General features: G+C 45.3%; 2 protein-coding genes across 5 annotated transcripts in view; both read right to left on the bottom strand.

The window, feature by feature from the left end:
• Positions 1–3,267, bottom strand: sla2a (Src like adaptor 2a). Of its 2 annotated transcripts, none has more exons than XM_053868507.1 (8): positions 3,107–3,267; positions 2,865–2,984; positions 2,682–2,781; positions 1,486–1,572; positions 1,269–1,372; positions 618–770; positions 423–552; positions 1–361 (listed from the first exon to the last, which is right to left on the bottom strand). In XM_053868507.1, exons 2-8 carry the CDS (start codon positions 2,935–2,937, stop codon positions 238–240), a joined length of 771 nt encoding a protein of 256 aa, XP_053724482.1. In that variant the 5' UTR covers positions 2,938–2,984; positions 3,107–3,267; the 3' UTR covers positions 1–237. The 2 variants fall into 2 exon arrangements, with proteins under 2 accessions (XP_053724482.1, XP_053724483.1); XM_053868508.1 differs by having other exon boundaries at positions 2,865–2,966; positions 3,107–3,265.
• A 1,650-nt stretch (positions 3,268–4,917) lies between these two features.
• ndrg3a (ndrg family member 3a) overlaps positions 4,918–18,078 on the bottom strand; it is a 31,858-nt gene continuing 18,697 nt past the window's right edge. Inside the window, exons 1-15 of one of the 3 annotated variants that reach the window (XM_053868448.1) lie at positions 16,097–16,483; positions 10,934–11,039; positions 10,744–10,864; positions 10,539–10,601; positions 10,394–10,454; positions 9,540–9,626; positions 8,942–8,998; positions 8,675–8,778; positions 8,467–8,532; positions 8,354–8,405; positions 7,396–7,443; positions 7,290–7,325; positions 7,102–7,153; positions 5,796–5,834; positions 4,918–5,585 (exon numbers count right to left, since the gene is read on the bottom strand). In XM_053868448.1, coding sequence (XP_053724423.1) covers positions 5,413–5,585; positions 5,796–5,834; positions 7,102–7,153; positions 7,290–7,325; positions 7,396–7,443; positions 8,354–8,405; positions 8,467–8,532; positions 8,675–8,778; positions 8,942–8,998; positions 9,540–9,626; positions 10,394–10,454; positions 10,539–10,601; positions 10,744–10,864; positions 10,934–11,039; positions 16,097–16,147 — 1,116 coding nt within the window. In that variant the 5' untranslated portion in view covers positions 16,148–16,483 and the 3' untranslated portion in view covers positions 4,918–5,412. Of the gene's footprint in view, positions 5,586–5,795; positions 5,835–7,101; positions 7,154–7,289; positions 7,326–7,395; positions 7,444–8,353; positions 8,406–8,466; positions 8,533–8,674; positions 8,779–8,941; positions 8,999–9,539; positions 9,627–10,393; positions 10,455–10,538; positions 10,602–10,743; positions 10,865–10,933; positions 11,040–16,096; positions 16,484–18,078 lie in introns of those variants that run through there. The other 2 variants (XM_053868446.1, XM_053868447.1) reach the window with 2 other exon arrangements.

Here is an 18,078-nt window from a genome sequence, read left to right as displayed (position 1 = left end):
AACAATCCGTTTTATTTTCATCATTAAATAGAAATAATATTTTCAAGAAAAAAAAACAATCACGAAAATAACATTCAAACGACCTGTACAGGCAAAGACATAGTACATTCAGAAAAAAGGTAAACACAGATATTTACCAGCTGCTCTGGCTTAAAACAGTCCATCACACCTGGCAAAGCAGCTAAAATGAAGTTACTCAAAATTCCATCCTTCCCAGACAAGGAGGTCAAGGTCTTTTCAAGTGTCCCAGCCGTGGTCGGTTCCTTCTGTCAGCTGGATGTAGGAGCTGATGGCCTCCCTCAGGCCCTCGCTGACCAGGGAGTTGTCGGAACCGGTTCTCTTTCTTCTGAAGATCGCCGACCTGGAAGAAGTCATGGTCATTGACATGTGAGAGCTGCTTTATAAAAACCTAAATGAATCACCTGCTAATGTCCTTCCAGTTGATGGTGGGCCTCCTGATAGCTACAGGAGCAGGTCTGCTCTCCCTGGGGCTGCTCAAACCTCTGATGAAGCACGGCCTCCTCAGCGGACAACACAGTCCATCTGCCGACTCTAGACAAGGCAACACAGTCGGTTTTCATCTTCCGGGACCAACAGGGTCAGCCTCCCGTCCGTACCTGAGTAGTGTTCCACCAGGTGCTGCAGGGAGGGGAATGTGAGTCCAGGTGAGATGTAGACCCAGCTATTCTGAAGGCGAGAGATGCGGTAGTGCTTCACACAGTCGGCCCGTGTGCCGTTGGTCTTCCACAGGACAGAGAGAGAAAAAGAATCTAAAAAAAGACGTGACACAGCTGTTGAGAGACACATTCCCCCGGCAGGGCAGACTGTTTCTTAGAGTTATTAGAGTTTGAAAACAAACTTTATCATATTGTTTGACCTTTAGATCAGACCTGAGGACCGGAAAATATCTTAAATTAAAACCCTTGTGAGACTTGTGTCTCACTCTGGATGAATCTAAAGCTTCAGAATTGCTGTAATAATTGTATTTTTATGTGCCATATTTTAGAGCAACCGCAGATGAAAACAGTTGCAGTCTACATTTCATATTATGGTGTCTGTTTGTAAGAGGTGGACGCCCTGGACAGACAACCACTCACACCTGCTCTCAGTATGTTTAAGCACTGTGGGAGGAAACCAGAGCGCCAACACTGCGAGAGCTTTGAACTGGACCGAGCCTGAAGCCTGAGTCAAACCTTTCTGGTGTGAGGCCGCAGCACTCACCACCAGGGCTCACGCTCCACAGCGTCTTTCATCGGAGCAAGTCTTACCGCTGCTGGTCTCCGACTCTCGGATGAGAAAAGCCCCCTTCTGGTTGTTGGACTGCATGAGAAGCTCCACGGCTTTATACCTGCTGATCCCCGAGAACAACCACCTGCCGTCCACAGGTCACAAATATGTGTCAGGAAAAACAGAAGACAAGAGGAGCTGAGGCTGCAGGCAACCTCTGACTCACTTCTTGGAATATTTCAGCGTGAAACCACTCACCCGTGCACGACTCTGGCTGTGTAGTTGGTAGGAATGTAGCTCTCTCGGCCTGTGGTTGATGACTTCACCATCATGAAATCACCGTCGCTGTCAGAAACAGGAAGCACTTGAAGTTGCCATAGAAACCATGTTTATGACTGTCTTCACTATTATCCTCCAACCAACACACTTCATTTTGCCTAGAGGCTTTTCGAATAAATGTTTAACATGTCTGTAATGTGACAGATGGTGCTCAAGGCTCTAATAGTGATAAGAGTCTCAAAAGTATTTGGTCTTCAGCAAGACGTGATTCACATAAGGAAGAGTCCAGACACCCTGAAGGAAGACGTCTGCAACATTTCCCATCATCTTCGTCTCTCCACTGTAGGAGCTTTTGATCACAGATAGCTGTGCCTTTTGGCTCAGCTTATGGAAAACACCCTGTTTTAAGAATATTTAGGAAATTAGGGGACGTTTGTTCTGTTTAATGTGTCTGCATCAGCACTTATTTTATCACACTGACTTGCTACTTAGGCACAAACATGACTTCATACTTGGAAGTATGGAAAGAAATGTCAAAAAAGATCATAGTAACATTACAATGAAACTGTCCTTTGATGTATATATGCATAAAACACAATCATCTCTGAAGATAGATAGATATTATATGGAACAAAAGAGTGCATCTGCAGTTCAAGGTAGCATGGCTATGAGTCAACATGAGAGGAGCCAGTGTTAATAGGATCTATTGTTTTTAAACCTGGATCTTGAGACAGCAATGAAAAATGCATTGGAATGGTCAATGATATAAAGTTAGATCAAAAAGAAGCAAAGAAAAACTTGTGCTCTCATAATAAGAAAAAAAAAAAAAATAAATGTTTAGTCAAAAATATGTGACATTGGTAGAAAAAGCAAATTAGAAATGGTAAAAATAATGATTTCATTTTGGACTGTGTGACGGGTGAAGAGATCAAATGTGATAATTCAGCTTGAGCCATGAAAGATCAGGCAGGAAATGTTTTCCTTCAGAAGAGGGCAGGCTTCTTCTGCCTATGCAGACCTAGGTACTGAGCACTATTGTCTGAACCTCATGTTGAGTTTTATCTTCCGCAGGTGTGAGTTGGCTCTGAATTCACTTGTGAAGACACAGTCAAGTGTGAGAGTAAAGGAGGCCGGCCATCTTCAGACAGTGTTTTGGCTGATCAAGCGTTACATACTTGGATACGATGTCGAGTCTCTCTGCGATGCACATGGTCAGTTCTGTGTGGCCGAAGGACGGATAGTTGAAGAGGGAGACTGTCAGAGCTCCCTGGGGGGCTGCAGCAAGGCAAGTGAGAAGAGAGTTGTCGCACAAAAATGCCTTTGTTTTATGATGTTGAAGTGGTGTGGCTGCTTGTTACCTGCTGCGACCGGTTCAGATGTGTTTTCTAAGACTGTCCGGTTGGCTCTACTTCTGGTGGGGCAGGTGCCCATGGTGAGCCAGATCAGTGGAGCTGTGAAGGCTGCGGTGAGAATGGACGCTATCAAACATGGACATGTTCCAGTCAACCAACCATCAGACAATAATATTTCACACAGCTGAAGAAACAGAAATTCCAAATCAGAAATAAGACAAATGTATACAGAGTCAGCTCATACTCACATGATCAGAGACCTGTGTGTGGTCCGACCCAGATGAAGAGCTCCACTCTGACTCTGCTGCTCAATGAGAAGGTCTGTGTTCCTTCCTCCGCTCTCATGAAGACGTCTCTGTTTTTGCAGCTGCCACCTCTGGGGGAGAAGGCGGGAGGCTGAGAGCAGACTTCCTGTGCTGCCTTTTTGTATGTCACCCCGGTGCAGCTTCCTGTGACACTGAAGGTCTCCAGGACCAACGCTTTTATTTTGAAATGATTTATTCATTGTGTCCTCGGACGTCTTGATCTGCACCAGTGTTTGTTTTGTAACCAGCGCCTGAGCTCGCTCAGTGTGAGGTCACGGTGTTAACCGCATTTTCCCTGCGAACTCTTTTCAAATGCTGCGATACGCAAAAAGGTTTCTTGTTTCACAGCACAAAGGCTGAAGACAGAAAATAATATTAGGACAAACATCTCATGAGCAAATCCCAGCAGTGACGTGTGACGCGTTTCAGTCCACTGATTTTAGCCGACGGTGTCAACAACATCACCCTCTCAGCAGCAACAATTACGCTGCAGATCCAAGTCAGATTACTGATCGTGCAGGTGTTATGATAGTTCATGCAACCTTTTACACACAAGGGTTTGTCACCCTGACCATTCGAACCCTCTGTTCCGTACCTTGCAGAAACAATGGTCTAATCTAGGCCCCCCTGGTGAGGGGGCTCAAACAGACTTATAAAACATAAATGTGCACTACACAGTTGTGTGAGCAGACACCAACTCAAACAAAGTACAGCTCTTTCTCATGGTGTGATATTTTCGAGATGGATGTGACCCCTGAACTTTTAGCTGCAGACAATGTGGTGCCACTCAGTGCAGTCTGTCGTCTGTGCCTCTGAGATTCTCTGCACAAGCGCAGCACTGCTGTTGTCCCTGTCACAGCATGGGTGGTCGGTGCAGGTCACGACTCTTGGGGGTGGAGGGATGGGGGTGATGATGATCAGTGAGGCAAACATTCAAGAGAATGTGAAAGATATTTGGGCCATTAAAGACTAAAACCCCTTAAAATGTAGCTAAGTGCCTACTACCGAGAAGGTTAAAAGAGCTGAGCCAAAGGATGAAGCTCTTCCTTTCTCCCCTACTCTAAGCACTTGAGGAGGGATTCAAACCACAGCTCCTCCACGTCCAGAGAAGCCAGAGGAGGTGGTGCCTGCTTCTTATGGGGACAGTTCCAGGACCTGTTCCTTGTAAGCTGTTACCTCCTGAGCAGGAGGAGGCCCGTGGGTCTTTAAATATTTCCTTGAAATATAAAAAAAAGATTTCCTTCCCTCATTCAGAGCAAGCACTTACCCATTCTACGTTCACCAACTCCTCTCTGGTTCAGATTATTCCAGGACCAAGTTCTCTCTTTTGAGCTTTTCAGTTTCTGCTGTCCGGTTCTATTAATACTTCACTTCCCCTCTGAGGAAGGTTGCACTCAGTTTTTCCAGAGTCAACAGTATCGATTGGAATAGATATTTTCACGAGGTTGAATAGTAATGATCAAGTTATTACAGGTACGGCAGAGCCATCAATGAATCTTTTATGAGTTGTTGAAATCATGAGCTTTAAAACCAGCGACCCACAATACATGTTCTCAATTAAGTCCATCTTCTTATCTTCTCTTCGAAGCACCACAGTATTTTCTGTGTGTGTGTTTAAGGCTAAAAATAGATCAGCGTGTCTTTGACAACATGAGCTTGATGAGGAAACCAGAACAAGCGCGGTTGGAAACAGTCACCGCACCAGTTTTCCACTGACAGAGAAACAAATCGCTCCGATTAAACAAGCGAGACGCTTTTACTTATTCTCCAGTTTATTGATCCGTCGTGTGGTTGAATCGGTGAGAGCGCTAGTCTGACACTTTAAAACGCCACGAGAACAAAAAACCATGGTTCTACACGAAGAGATGAAGTTACAAAAACAAGTGACAACAAAAGAGGCGGTCATTTAAAAATAGCTGGTGTGCATGAATATGTGATGGCCCTGGCTGACGCTGCTTCGGCCGACATGAATATTTCAAAGGTGGACGACACCAAGAGGCGAATCACCGCCCAAAGAGTCACAACAAAGTGGATTAAAAACAACAACATGGAGAGGAAATAAATACAAGCAGGTGGGTTGTTTAGAACATCTGCCAGTCTGGAGGGAATATTTGATTATCATAGACACTATTTTATACAGTATGTTTGTTACATCCTCTAATATGACCTTCATCTGTTGAGTTGCTAAGGAGCAGGGGGCAGGGGAGGGGGAGGCATAAGTTACTTTGAGAGGCATGAGGGTGGGGGGTTTAGCAGGAGACCTCCATGGTTTGGGGTCCTGACTGGCTGTCCAGGGCGCCGCCACCGCCGCCCTCCAGCAGGCTGTTGAGATTGTTGCGACTGCGACTGCTGTCCATGGAGGTGATGCTGGAGGAGGACGTGGTGCGGGAGCGGGCCAGTCGAGTCATTCCTGCTGACGGCACTGAAACACAGCGCCAGCATTGTTATTATTATTATTCCTCTCACTTCTCCTGGCAACAAAGCAGCCAAACAAATCATAAAGAAAACACACAAGAACAGGCCAAATAAAAGAGAAACCTTCATGCAGCAAAATAAAAGCACTGGACGACACAGTCATGCTTCGACTTCATGGCGTACTCTGAGAGTGATGTGTCTGGACTGAACCTGGTACCTGATTCGTTGCTCAGGTGACTGAGAAGAACGTAGGGAACTGGGCACGACAGAGGAGGGAAAGAAAGACAGGAAACATGTTGAGTAAACACCACTTGCTTCCACCAGTCGAGTGAGATCCAAGGAGGAGAAAAGTAGGAATGTGCGAAAGTCCCTTCTCAGGCGCCAGCTCAGCAATAATAACCTCTGAGGTGTGACTTGTATTTTGCACTTCACACGAGAGAAACGTGCTCATAAAAGACAAGCTGCTTCCAGGAACATGCTGCGATGTTGAGATTTAATTTTCCACATGCTGCAACCGCATTTTTGTAAATCTGGTCTAATCCTTCGCTGGCATTTGCTCGGCGGGACGGATGGCCTTTACAGCCTGGCCACGGTGGAAGCTCCACCTGCGCAGCTGATGGCAAGCGAGAAGACAGGAAAAATCACTTCACACCACCTAAGCTCAATCCGTCCTCTTTATGAAAGTCGGAGGAAATTCATTGACCTCATTTAGGCAGAAATCTAGATAGTATTTTGTGTGTTGGGAGTTGAGCAGCATCCGTCAGGGAGGAATCCTTCACAAGCTTAAACAATGGATGGGATAACTCACCCAGAGTCTGGCTGGGTGATGCACTCACTGACAGAGAAGTGCAGTGAATGATATACTGTTCATGAGCTCTGCAAACTCTCCAGCGCCAGATCCAAACTCTGATACACGCAATGACACGCTGAGCAAAACAAAGCCTCATGTTTCACAGTTCACAAACAGGAGACCCAGTTTCTCGCCCCCAGTTATCCAGTATGACATCCCATAATCCACAGTCCAATCAAAAGTTTCGATCTCAGACTAAAAGCTTGCACGTAACACATCTGAAGGGAGAAAAAACACGGCACAAAAACATGAGCACTGGAGAGGAGGAAGCCACTGCAGACACTCCAGGACTTCAACCCCTCACCTACTGAGGGGCTTTGCTACCGCATGCTGCAGGAAGTGGAGAGGAAACAGCGTTAGCCGTTACTTTGAGTCACACAGGCAGACGGTTCGTGACCAGGCTGACAATAAACAAGTCTTTTCATGCTGCTGGCCCCACTCCAAACTCCACCCACAGGGAGGGGGGATTCAGCAACGGCTGATGGAGGCTGCAGAGTAAACAATCCTCAACACTTGTCATGAGAATCACGTCAACAGGAAACTCCGTGAACTACACAGAGGAGCCGTGACCACAAGTGCGCCGCTCCGCGAGGCGCGCTGTGATCTCTAAACGTCAGCATGACATCAGCAGGTGAGACAGTCAACAACAAGAGCAGTAAATGTGACAACTTACTGTAGCCCATGCCCTGAACAAAGTACTTGAAGGCCTCGGCGAGTTTGCCCGGCTGTGAAACAGAGAAGAACATTCAGGGAAGGAAAGAAATGCAAAAACAACTCCTAAAATTCCCAATAAAGCTATAATACAGTAACTCCAGGATGAAAATGTAGAAAGGTTTGATGAGGTCTTCAGAGGTGACTCACCTGAACCACCTGTGGCAAACCTCCACAGTCGGCCATCTGTCAGCAGACAAACAGTCAGCACAAGGATTTACTCTTCACCATCAGAGGCTACAGTAAAACACCTCACCTTCAGCAGAGTGGTCTTTGTGGGGTTTAACCTGGAATTACACTCCACCTGCAACACCACAGAGGCGGATGCAGAGTCAGCATTTATGAAGCAAGATATTCCCATTTCTAAACAATGAAGGTCTCCGCTTCTTCTTAGTGATCTACTTGTTTATCTTATCTTGAACAAAGGGTCTCAACTTTGAGACCAAATGAAAGCTGCAGATTCTTTCAGCCCCCTATTGGACATTATAGGTAAGTGCAGGAGCGCCAAACTGTTCCCACCAGTGATGGGTGGATGAGGTTTCATGAAACAGTGCTCTGATTTTCCAGGCCACCAGATGCTAAATGTTTGGACTTGAACAACTAATTCAATGAAACCTTCCATCATTTCTAAACCAAGAGCGCCACCTAGTGGCCTCTGAAAACCAGGACGCTGTTTCATGGACCCTGCAATACTGTGTCATGATGCCTCATCTGCCCATAACTAGTTCCAACCAATCGGCAGCCTAGAAGACTCGCATCTGCCGCCACTGGCCGCTGTGTCTTTCACAAATGAAAACATGGCAAAACCTCAATTTCACCTTGTTATTGTGTTTTTAGCTGAAATAATAAATATGAACAAGTAAAACACACCATAACAAAAACAGTTGTTCATGTCAGCCATGTTGACTGAGGGCTCGATGTTTCTGGTAAAGAGAGCATGACTGACCCTGACGTGTCTAAGCTGTGACTGCAAACTGAAGCAAGCCTGTGTTTCACTCCTTCACTTTGTGTGAAGTCAGCTAATGTGAATGAGCCATGCTCGTGACGAGTGACAAAGTTCACGTGTGGAAGACTTGATGCAGCCCGTCGCAGACAGAGGCCACCTCCAGTGGAAGCCAGGAAAGTCTGAGTTTGAGACTGACGGTGTAGGTGTTGAGATAAAACTGTTGAGGTTTCACAATTCTCCAACGACATTAGTGCATGATGTCACCTACCACAGCTTCCACAGCAGGAGACGTGTCACCCACCACCAGCAAAGCAGGGCACCTGCACAGAAGAGGCTGTTAATGTTTGGAACGCACATCTGGGTTTCGTAAAAAGCACGTACGTTAGCGTGTTGACGCTGTCTTCGTTCAGGCCCACGATTGGCCGCTCGATCGCCAGATCCTGGCGGCTGTTGAGTCGCAGGATGAGTTAGTGCAACACAACAGTTTTCAGTATCAGTAATGTGCTTCAGAACTGTGTCTTCTTCTCATTAGGTGACGTGAAAACTAGCATTGGTTATGGAGAGTTATGGCGATGAAAACATTGCTTACTACTGGTAGGAGCCGCAGAAGAGCGCCAGGTTGTCCTGGTTGATGTCCTGAGCAATGTGCAGGCGGTAAGTCTGAATCAGCTCCTGATTATCAGTCAGCTCGTCCTGTGGACCAGTCAGTTCAGGCTCGGTATCAAAGAGAGGACAAAATAATAACCACACGGCTGTTTCAGAAGGCGTCAGGGGAAATTTGGAAGCTGCCACTCTGGGTTCACGTCACCGAAATAGGTCAGCAACAAGGGGAGGAAGTTTCGGAGATGAAACTTACGGTGCTGAAGTGATGAGCCATGACGATGTCGACCAAGTTACTGGTCCATCCGGTCAGCTGGAGAGGAAGGACAGAGAGATGCAGTCAGAACCTCAGGGAGGAGACAGACGGCCACTCGTGTAAAGACACATTTCTATTTGAGCCCTGAAATCATTTCATGTTGTTAGAACTAAGGGAGTGGTATAATTTTTTAAAAACATTTTTTACACAGTGCACAGTGAGGTGCACCTGGAATTGGGGCACTGAAAAAAGGTCTACGACTAATCTGTTATTTTTGTATGTAATTAATAAATAGAAATGAACTTCCCATCCTTCGTCACAACAGACAGACGAAGACTTGTTTTAAAGTGTTTGTGGATGTTTCATGATAAATTGCTGTTGTGTGTGATTCTAAGCTTGAGGATGTAAAACGAAACTTGTATCTTGGTCGGAACCACGCGAGGGAAAAGCTGGATAAAGCCCAGTGAACTCATGAATCAAACTGCAGTCTGTGATGTGTAGAGACATTGTGGGTCAATTATTAAAATGAAAGCTTTCAGCAGAAGAGTGCTCTGGCTACATTTGGGTTTTTAAATAGCAAAGTAACCATCACGCAGACCTTTGAAGCCGCCCAGTCAATCCAGCCCTCAGCGCATGGGTCGACGTTGATGAGAACCAGGCCCTCGACCAGAGACGGGTTGTTCAGCTGAGAGACAAAGGGGCGAAGGTTAGCGCTGCAGGGAGACGATCGCCCAGTCTGCCTTTGGCCGTCACGGCTCACTGCTTGTTTTCATACACAGAGTATGAGCAAGAAACAGCTGCATTATTCGGCTCTTGAATGTGCAGTCTGACTTTTGTCGGTAACGTTTGGAAGACTCCACGAGGAATTAGACCTTCACAATATGAAAAGACTGCAAATCCAACCAGACACAGTCACGTTGTGATAAGATCATGTAACTCTCACTGACTTGGCACATTTTTTACAAGCAATCTGAGGCACAGAATTAAAAAGTGCTTACGCTGCACTTTTCCAGCCAAACATTAACAGATGCACGGATGTCCTGGCCTCATCAAAACACAACCGAAAGACTTGAGGGCTCTCCAAGTGCCTCGGGTCAGAATGAGATGCTCTCCTGCAGCTAAATCTACTCTCGACACCATGTGGGAGCGGCAACAGTGAGAATGTTTTGCTCCCTGCTGCTCACTAGGAAACACATTTCTCGATCAATTCCTCATTTAATCCTAGCAGTGGCAGCTCACATAGCAGGAAAAGCAGCACCTTTCATTTCCTAAACAGGAACCATTATCGCGTTCCATCGCGACTCTAATATATAGAGGTCCACTGCCAGAGCAGTGGAAATTAACTGCGTGGACCTGAAGCCTAAAGATAAAACGCTGTGTCCTGAAAACCCTGTTATTTATTGACCCAGAAAAAGGGCGTGTGGTGGTGCGGCTGCTTTGTGCAGGACTCACTGCAAAGCGAGTGAGAACGTACGCTCCGGCTCCCACGCCGATTCCAATCACGCTGCTGACCCTGCAACGAGACATCCGTCATCACGAGCGGCAGATGAATATTTAAAATATGTTGATGAGCGCCGTTCTGCAGGAGGCTCCTTACTTCAGCTGAGTCATCACGGAGGGCAGCATTTCCGCCAACTCATCCATGGTGGGGTAGCGATACCTGTTGAAGAGGGTGAGTTAAGTTGCCTGCGCTGTGATAAATGCGACTCGATCAGCGAATGAGCCGCCAGTTTTGCTGGGCTGCAGTTCACATGAATGAATTGATGGTTTGAAACCCGGCGGCCATTCATCAGCTCGCTCACCCGCTGGGGAAGGGAGGTGCGCCCTCCTGCTGTCCAGGAGCATCCACATGGACGACGGCAAAGTGCTGCGTGATCTCCTGCATGTCTTCGTAGTTGAAGAGGGTGTTGAAGCAGGACTTGTCTGCAGAGTCGGGTCAGAAACAATCATTCCTCTTGAAGATGACGTGACCATGTGATGAGCTGGACTTACGATTGAGGCCGATGTCATGATAGGTGAGGATGACGGGTCTGTTGCCCTTGGGCAAACCTCTCATGGTGACATGGAGGACGCCATGGGGGGTCTCAATATCATGCTCCTGCAGGAGGAACAGAGTCAATGCTTAAAACACATGAGCTACAAACACACTGTATTTCGCTGCTCTTTCATAAGGTCACAAAAACACTTCAGTATCACTGTAAGTCATTTGGTATAGATAAGCACGATATTTTCCAGAAAGCTTATCTTGTGTTATTATGAATGTTAACCTTCAAACGGGTTCCGCCTGCGCTCGACCTTGGAGCCAGAACTAAGAAAATGTGTTCACAATCTTCACACAGAACAGCCTTTCAGACGGCTACTGAATCTATCAAAATGAATCAAAGATTTATCGATCTTTATTTGAAATTATAGATGAAAAAATACACAGACATGAGGAAAACGAAAGGGTGCCATTTCACAAGGGTTACACTCAAGCCTGAAAGCAAGTCCCCTGACTAATAGTCAGCCCAATTGAATTCTGAATTTACCAGCAAGGGATGTAGGACTTTCGTGTCTTTTTGCCTCTTTATCTTCAATGGCATTTCATGCATGAATAATTACATAAGTTTGATATGTAATGGCTTTGTTTGACCTTTTGACAAAATGATTGCCCCTCAAAATAGATGAAAAAAAGCTTATTTAGAAAAAACATTTTCCTCTGAACTAGGGTATTTCAGATTTTTTAAATGTATATTATATTTATTTTTATTAACATATTTACTAACATTTCCGTCTTTGTCATATTTGCCTTACATCATCAGTGTTTTGCTTCACCCTGGTTTAGAAAAACCTGATTGTAGTTACATACTTGACACTGTTTAGTCACTGTTTCATGCTGCCCATGGACTTTGCAAATATACCATCTATGTCTTTTATTTATTAAACACATTTTAAACTCTGTCATAACTGTCTCCTTGACAAGGCGAGCTGCGACCAGTTGCATAGCTTTGTTTGCTGTTGATCAATTCAAAGAAAACTTGGGAGGAAAACGATGAACTTAACAGCCACGATTCTGTGCAGCATGCAGAGGTTATGAAGAATTAATGAGAAAAAAATCAGTGAGAGCACTGGGGCCCCATAATTGACATCCAGTAAGATGAGAATTTAATCGATTCCTCAGTGTGAGCCATTCCAGACATGAAATCATATTCCCAGTGATGAAACCTTCATATATGCAGTCACACTGGGATAAGGCACATGCTGACGCATCACGCTTCCACGGTTGATGGCTGAATGGCAATCACATCCGGTGTCAAGGTCGGCGAATACATTGACGTGACGGTACAACACAAACACGGCACACAAGGTCAGCAAGCCTCGGCTCTGCATTACGGAGTGTCTTTTCGACGTGGTGATGTGTGTGCTGCATGGAGAAGGCGCAGCAGGCGGGGCCTGTTCCTCTTGTCTCAAGGCCCACCAGTCATCAATAATAAAGGCAGCGGTATGAGAAACATGGGCCCCGGCTGGGAGACAGAGGGCCGAACACACCATTTCCTATCTGTGATGGATGCATGTCACAGTCTTTTGAAGGGGCCGTGTTTGATTCTCAAGGACAAGGCTGCAGTAATTTGCCCTCAGCAATGAACAGGCTGACAGATACGGGCTTCACCTCTCAAGAGATTAAGACGGAGCAAACCTAATATTCTCCAAATATAAGAACACAAGTAATCCTCACAGCCGACAAAGCGTCAGCAAACTTGCTCGCCCAGCCTGAGCCACAGGCCTGTACTGCAGAGAGTTTAAATTGTCATGAGCCCTCAGCCGGAAATTAGATTCGAAGGGCTGACCGATATTTTCAGTTATAAAATACACTTTGCCCTGAATGTTTCTTTTCTGTTTACCAAAAAATTAATCATGTCAGAAACGTCAAACTTGATGTCAGCAAACTACAACCAAACTGAGTGAACATGTCATGAACCGTCTGAAAACTGAACAACACATATACACATGAAAGACTTTTGGTTCTGCGATGAGAGCTATAGCTGTTGCAGTTTCTTTTTTAACCAAAAACAGTCATATTGTGGGACGGATGTGGGCACCAGCGTTTCAGTTTAATTTGAAACCATATATATAATTCTTGTAAGCTTTAAAGCTTCAACCTCAACATCCCATCTGCATATAGCTAAAAACTATATTTTATGTGTCAAAGAACTGCTGTGATCGGCTCCGGCACTCCTCGCAACCTTGAACCTACAGGTCAACTAAAGATATATGTATGTAAGAATCATCAGATGTTTCTGATAACATTGTTCAGGCAGTACAAAAGGCATTTTATGTTTTGTCTCCATGGTGATTTTTCATTTTTCTACTACCATCGAACAGTTTTTATTTGAATTCAAAGGCCATTTGAAATAGTTGTTTACATTTTAAAATATATTTTTACGTAACAATGTTTTTCTCAATTTTTTAAAATTATTTTATTAAAGTACGTTTAAGTACAAAGGTTTTGCTGTGCTTTCTTAATATAATACCTTTTTTTTTTTAAACACGTTGTCTACCTTGGTCATTAATATTGAAAAAAAAAAATATATATACATATAATTTTTTCTCCATATTGAGCCCTGGAGACATTGTGTTTCATATTTCAGGGTTTTCTGCATCAAATCCTTTACTCAAGCTTGTGACTGATGTCACAGGGGCTGATAATCTTGGCATGGTTGTTGTGTCGGTAATGTGACTGTGTTCTGTCAGTTTCATTTTGGTGTTAAATTTTGGACGTGCGAGAAGGTGAGCGAGAATGCACGAGAGCTTCCTGTTCATGAAGAAGGTGTCGATGATGTTGAGTTAATATTTCCAATATAATATGAACTTACATTTCAGTCATATTTCACCACAGATTGACAAAAACAAATGTGAAAACTCCCAGAGATCCCTGTGTAGAGCTGCCCTATGCAGCTACAGCGCTAGTGAGAATAACACTATTGTGTTGTTAGAGAACGTATTTCTACATCTTCTTTTCCCTCGATTCTCTGCACAGCGAGGGTTTACTAATGTGTGTTAATGCCAGAAAGTGAGTTTGAAGACGATGTTGAGGATGACATTAAAGTAAAATAACGATCGGTTTGCTGTACATTTAAGATAACGGTGTCATATACAGTGTCAGTTGATGATGTGCTTCCTGTGCAGAGTTATGTAACATTAGATTTTGAATACCAAACACTGTCCTTTGAAACTGTTTGTTTGTGTACTGTCTTGTATTTATACTGTTACTGCATACCGCATCGAAAAACATCAAGCCAAAACGAGACATCTAGCGTTTACTCCGACATTTGAAGGCAGTGCTAGTCCATAGAAGACACTGTAGACAATGAATATTGTTACTTCAAGTTGAGGATAAAACTCGGCAAATGGCGCAGACAGATAAGCAGATGCCCAAGTGCATTTATCCCCTAAAACTGTGCAACTTTGAAGTGCCCCAGTCATTTCATTCATTATTCAAACTAGCTCCAGTTCCAAAGCTTTTAGGGATTTTAAAGAAGTGTTCTTGAGCAAGGCGAGGGTCCATGAACACACAAGTGGCTGCTCGTATTAGACTCAACCATGCATAGTATTGGAAATCAAGTTACAGGCCGGCCTTCTATTTCTGTCAGCACGTGATGAATCATGAACTTAAGTTAATCTAGCTTCATGTGTTTCCAGTATGACATGCCTCTCACCAGTGAAATCAAATAAATCACATTGCCACATCATGCTGAGTAAAGGTCTCCAGGTTAAAAGCTGCAACGCTAAGCAACTCCTGCAGAGGAGAGTAGTGGAGACGCAATCTGGATATTGACTTGACATCATTCTAGTCCAAAAACAAACTACACTAATAAGAAACAGGGAAAAAGGGAAGTTTATTTATCTGGAAAAGGGGATGCTACAAGCCATCATCTCTTCGAGAGTGACCCCCAGCATCGATGGCGGTGCTTTATCATGAGTCAGCAAAACAAAATAATCTACTCAGTTACCTTCATGTGCCATTAGTGGAAGCAGATGAAGAAAAAAAAGCTCAAAGCAAGTGTCTCTAAGTGGATGTTTGGAGGCGATGGGGGTCCAGGGAGACCGACAGAATGTCAGACTTAAAAGAAAGAGGAGTGTCACTTTAATTTATCATGTCTTTCCAAGCGTGTCCTGGCACAAACAAGGCTGGAGAGTAACAAAGAAATGTGTGACAGAGGAGCGGTTCTATCAACTATGGAGCTTGTGGGGAGGTTCGGGAGCCGTATTGATCTAGCAGCTGTGTCTGTCATGACTCTTTTAAACAAACACACATCGGTATGGACGCACACATGGCAGCGTCATACAACAACAGAGATGGGGTGGGGCAGCTTGGTTTAACAGACCCGTAGGAGACAAATGGTAAAAGCGTTTCTATATTGACTGAGAAATCTTGGACGAAGAGTCAGGTGTTTTGGCGGCTTCACTCAGAGGCGTGCAGGGACTCGACAGACCTGTCTAATTGCGGCTTTATTTAACCCGGGTGAGAATATGGGAACTCAGAGTCTGACTGTTCCTCACCTCTCCAGAAACACCACATTCACCTCTTAGCAGCAAAACAGGGCAGAAACCCAGGAGCAACCCGCAGATGATTCCAGTGGAGTCCAACACTCGCCGACACCTCCATGTCAGTGCGGCACTGGGATATTACCCCACTCATGCACCTTGTTTGACCCAGTGTTGAACCTCAAACATGTTGTTAAATCTGCAGTATCAAACTGTCAACCTCAAAACGTGAAAGAGATTGTTCGGGTTTCTGTGCTACTATGCTCTTAGAGGACGGGTGACCTCACTTAACAGTGAAAAGGCTGGCACACATGCAGGTCATGCTGTAGTTAAACAGAGCAGCAATGCAGTTCTCCTTAAATCCTTATTCTTCGCTTCACCTTTGCTGTGTTCAGCCTGAGCTGACATGTGTCCTGCAGGCAAACACACACAGCTAATGCCTCGCTGTTATCAGACCTGACTGCAAGGAAGCTAAACACATGAAGAAAATAGCTTGAGGATTTACACTGCACTCTTCAGAGCTGGAAGCTGTCACCTTGTCTTGAGAGATGCAACACAACTGCCCGTCCAAAAGCCCAAGAGCAAGGTGTGTCACTCCGTCAATGCAGGCGAGACAAATTTGCCACTCACCACTCCATTCCCAGAGCATGCAATCTGGTCCAGGTCCAGAATAGTTGACATTTTTCCCACGCAGGAGAGGAGTGTGTTATGCTACGTGTAACACTGTGCAGGGAAGCACTGAAGACCTCCAAAGGGATGGGGAGGAGGTTGAGAGAGAAGGAGGGGTTTAGGGTGAGGCAGCAGCAAGAGAGCAGAGGATGAGAGAGAGACAGCAAAGAAGAGCCGAGGGATGGATGGATAAATAATCTGAATGAAGGCAGAGGATGAGTGTAGATATGATGTCAAGAGGCTGGAAGACAGAAACGAGAGGTGGGAATACAGCAGGAGGGAGACAGAGGGGGAGGAGAATGAGACTGCAGATTGTGTTTAGTAGTCACAGCGCGTCAGTACAGCCAGCGGAGCGCGCGATTGGTTGGTGGATGGTCATGTGGAAGGAGAGGGAGATGGAGTTCATAGAGAATGGAGCGCTGGGAGAGCAGGACAAGGCGGGGTGATGGGGTGCGGAGGATGCAATGACAGTCCGGGAAAATGCTTGTGACGTCACAGCGATACAGATAAAAAGAAACCAGGTGAAAGGAGAGGCGCTGACTTTGTCAACTCTCCAGCCCTGCATCAGCAAACATGATCGATTGTGTTTTTTTCCCCTCTGAAGATTTTATTTAGCGTCACCTTGAATTTTTTTTTTATCAGAAAGTCAGGGTGACGTGCGTCTGCAGCCCTGGAAATTGAGTCAGAGTGGAAGTATGTGATCAAAGCATCAGCAATCTGTTTACTCAGACGTGAATTGTTTTCCTAAACCCCTGCAGTTATTTGATCCACAAGCTTATTGATCTTTCATTTTCAACCTGGTGTCAGCTGCTCCGAACGCAGTGCAGCCCCACCCGAGATCTATCCAGAGCCCAAGCTGAATCCATAGCAATCCATCATCAGATATGCGTCATCATGTAGTACTACATGCAGTGTCTCATTACCCAGTCGTAGGGGAGCAGCATGCGAGATCACTGAAATGTGACAGAGTGATAAAAAAACAAGTAGTAGTAGAGAGTCGAGCACTGAACCCAAGACTTTGATCCTACAGACGCTGACATCAGAAAGGCTACTATTCAGGGGCAACGACGGCTGGTGTGATGAATCACGTGTTCTTCGACATCATGGGTGCACCGTTATAATTGTGTCCTCATGCACCGCACTGACACACTACAAGGCAGCAACAGAGTAGGTCTACAGCGCCCTCTGTTGGCGTCTGCAACACGGTGCGCATCATTCTGAAAATGCCTCAATAAATCCACATACAGTAGTGCTTACCATTCAAGAGACTAGACTAGACACTTTTCTAGCCACACACTGACGTGTGCCAGGACCAGTAGGAGATGATTCATCGATGAACACAACTTCACATCTCAGACTGACAGAAGCTGACTCAAAGCTGCTTCCCCGTGGTGTCGCAGGCGGCAGGACCACTGCCTTTCGTTGTCCTCTTTGACCCCTAACGCCACCATCTCATGCAGAAAATGAAAACCACTGTGGTAGTAGTAGTAGCGGCCAGTAGGGGCGCAGCCAAATAGCAGGTGGAAGAGCAGGAGCAAGTTCTTACAACCTTATTGTCAAGAGTCATAGTGGTCGTGCCATTAATGTATTCTGTTCAAGACCAAACCACCTATATAATACATATAAACACATAGGCTGTGTCACCCTAACACTTGGTTTTGAGTGCCCTCCACTATGAAGTGCCCTCCGACCACCAAGTGAAGTGATTGACGTCCGTAAGAATTGGGACAACAGTTCATGACACTGCATGACACACTTCGTGCTGTGTTTTGTTTCCTGCATATCGAGTGTTGGACACATTTTGGAAATGCCAGCTCCAACATTTTTGCAGCCTCTGTGCTGATAATCTCAATTGGTTTGATGAACCTCCATATTCCCACTTGGTTTCAAGTCGGCCCTCTGTTTGAAGGGATCAAGTGGTGAACGGTGAGTGCCCTCAGTCT

This window comes from Synchiropus splendidus, chromosome 6, assembly GCF_027744825.2.
Source record: "Synchiropus splendidus isolate RoL2022-P1 chromosome 6, RoL_Sspl_1.0, whole genome shotgun sequence".
Taxonomy (NCBI): Eukaryota; Metazoa; Chordata; class Actinopteri; order Syngnathiformes; family Callionymidae; genus Synchiropus; species Synchiropus splendidus.
Note: the sequence above shows the minus strand (reverse complement) of the source record. Positions and strands in the feature narration are given on the sequence as shown.

Bases quoted from the DNA above. Each gene is read 5' to 3' on its own strand.
- sla2a (XM_053868507.1), bottom strand. From the start codon at position 2,937: ATGGGCACCTGCCCCACCAGAAGTAGAGCCAACCGGACAGTCTTAGAA. The intron at 1,573-2,681 runs GTATGTAACGCT...TGTTTCTGACAG, and splicing joins AGACTCGACATCGTATCCAA to CGACGGTGATTTCATGATGG. The intron at 362-422 runs GTGATTCATTTA...GACTTCTTCCAG, and splicing joins AACTGGAAGGACATTAGCAG to GTCGGCGATCTTCAGAAGAA.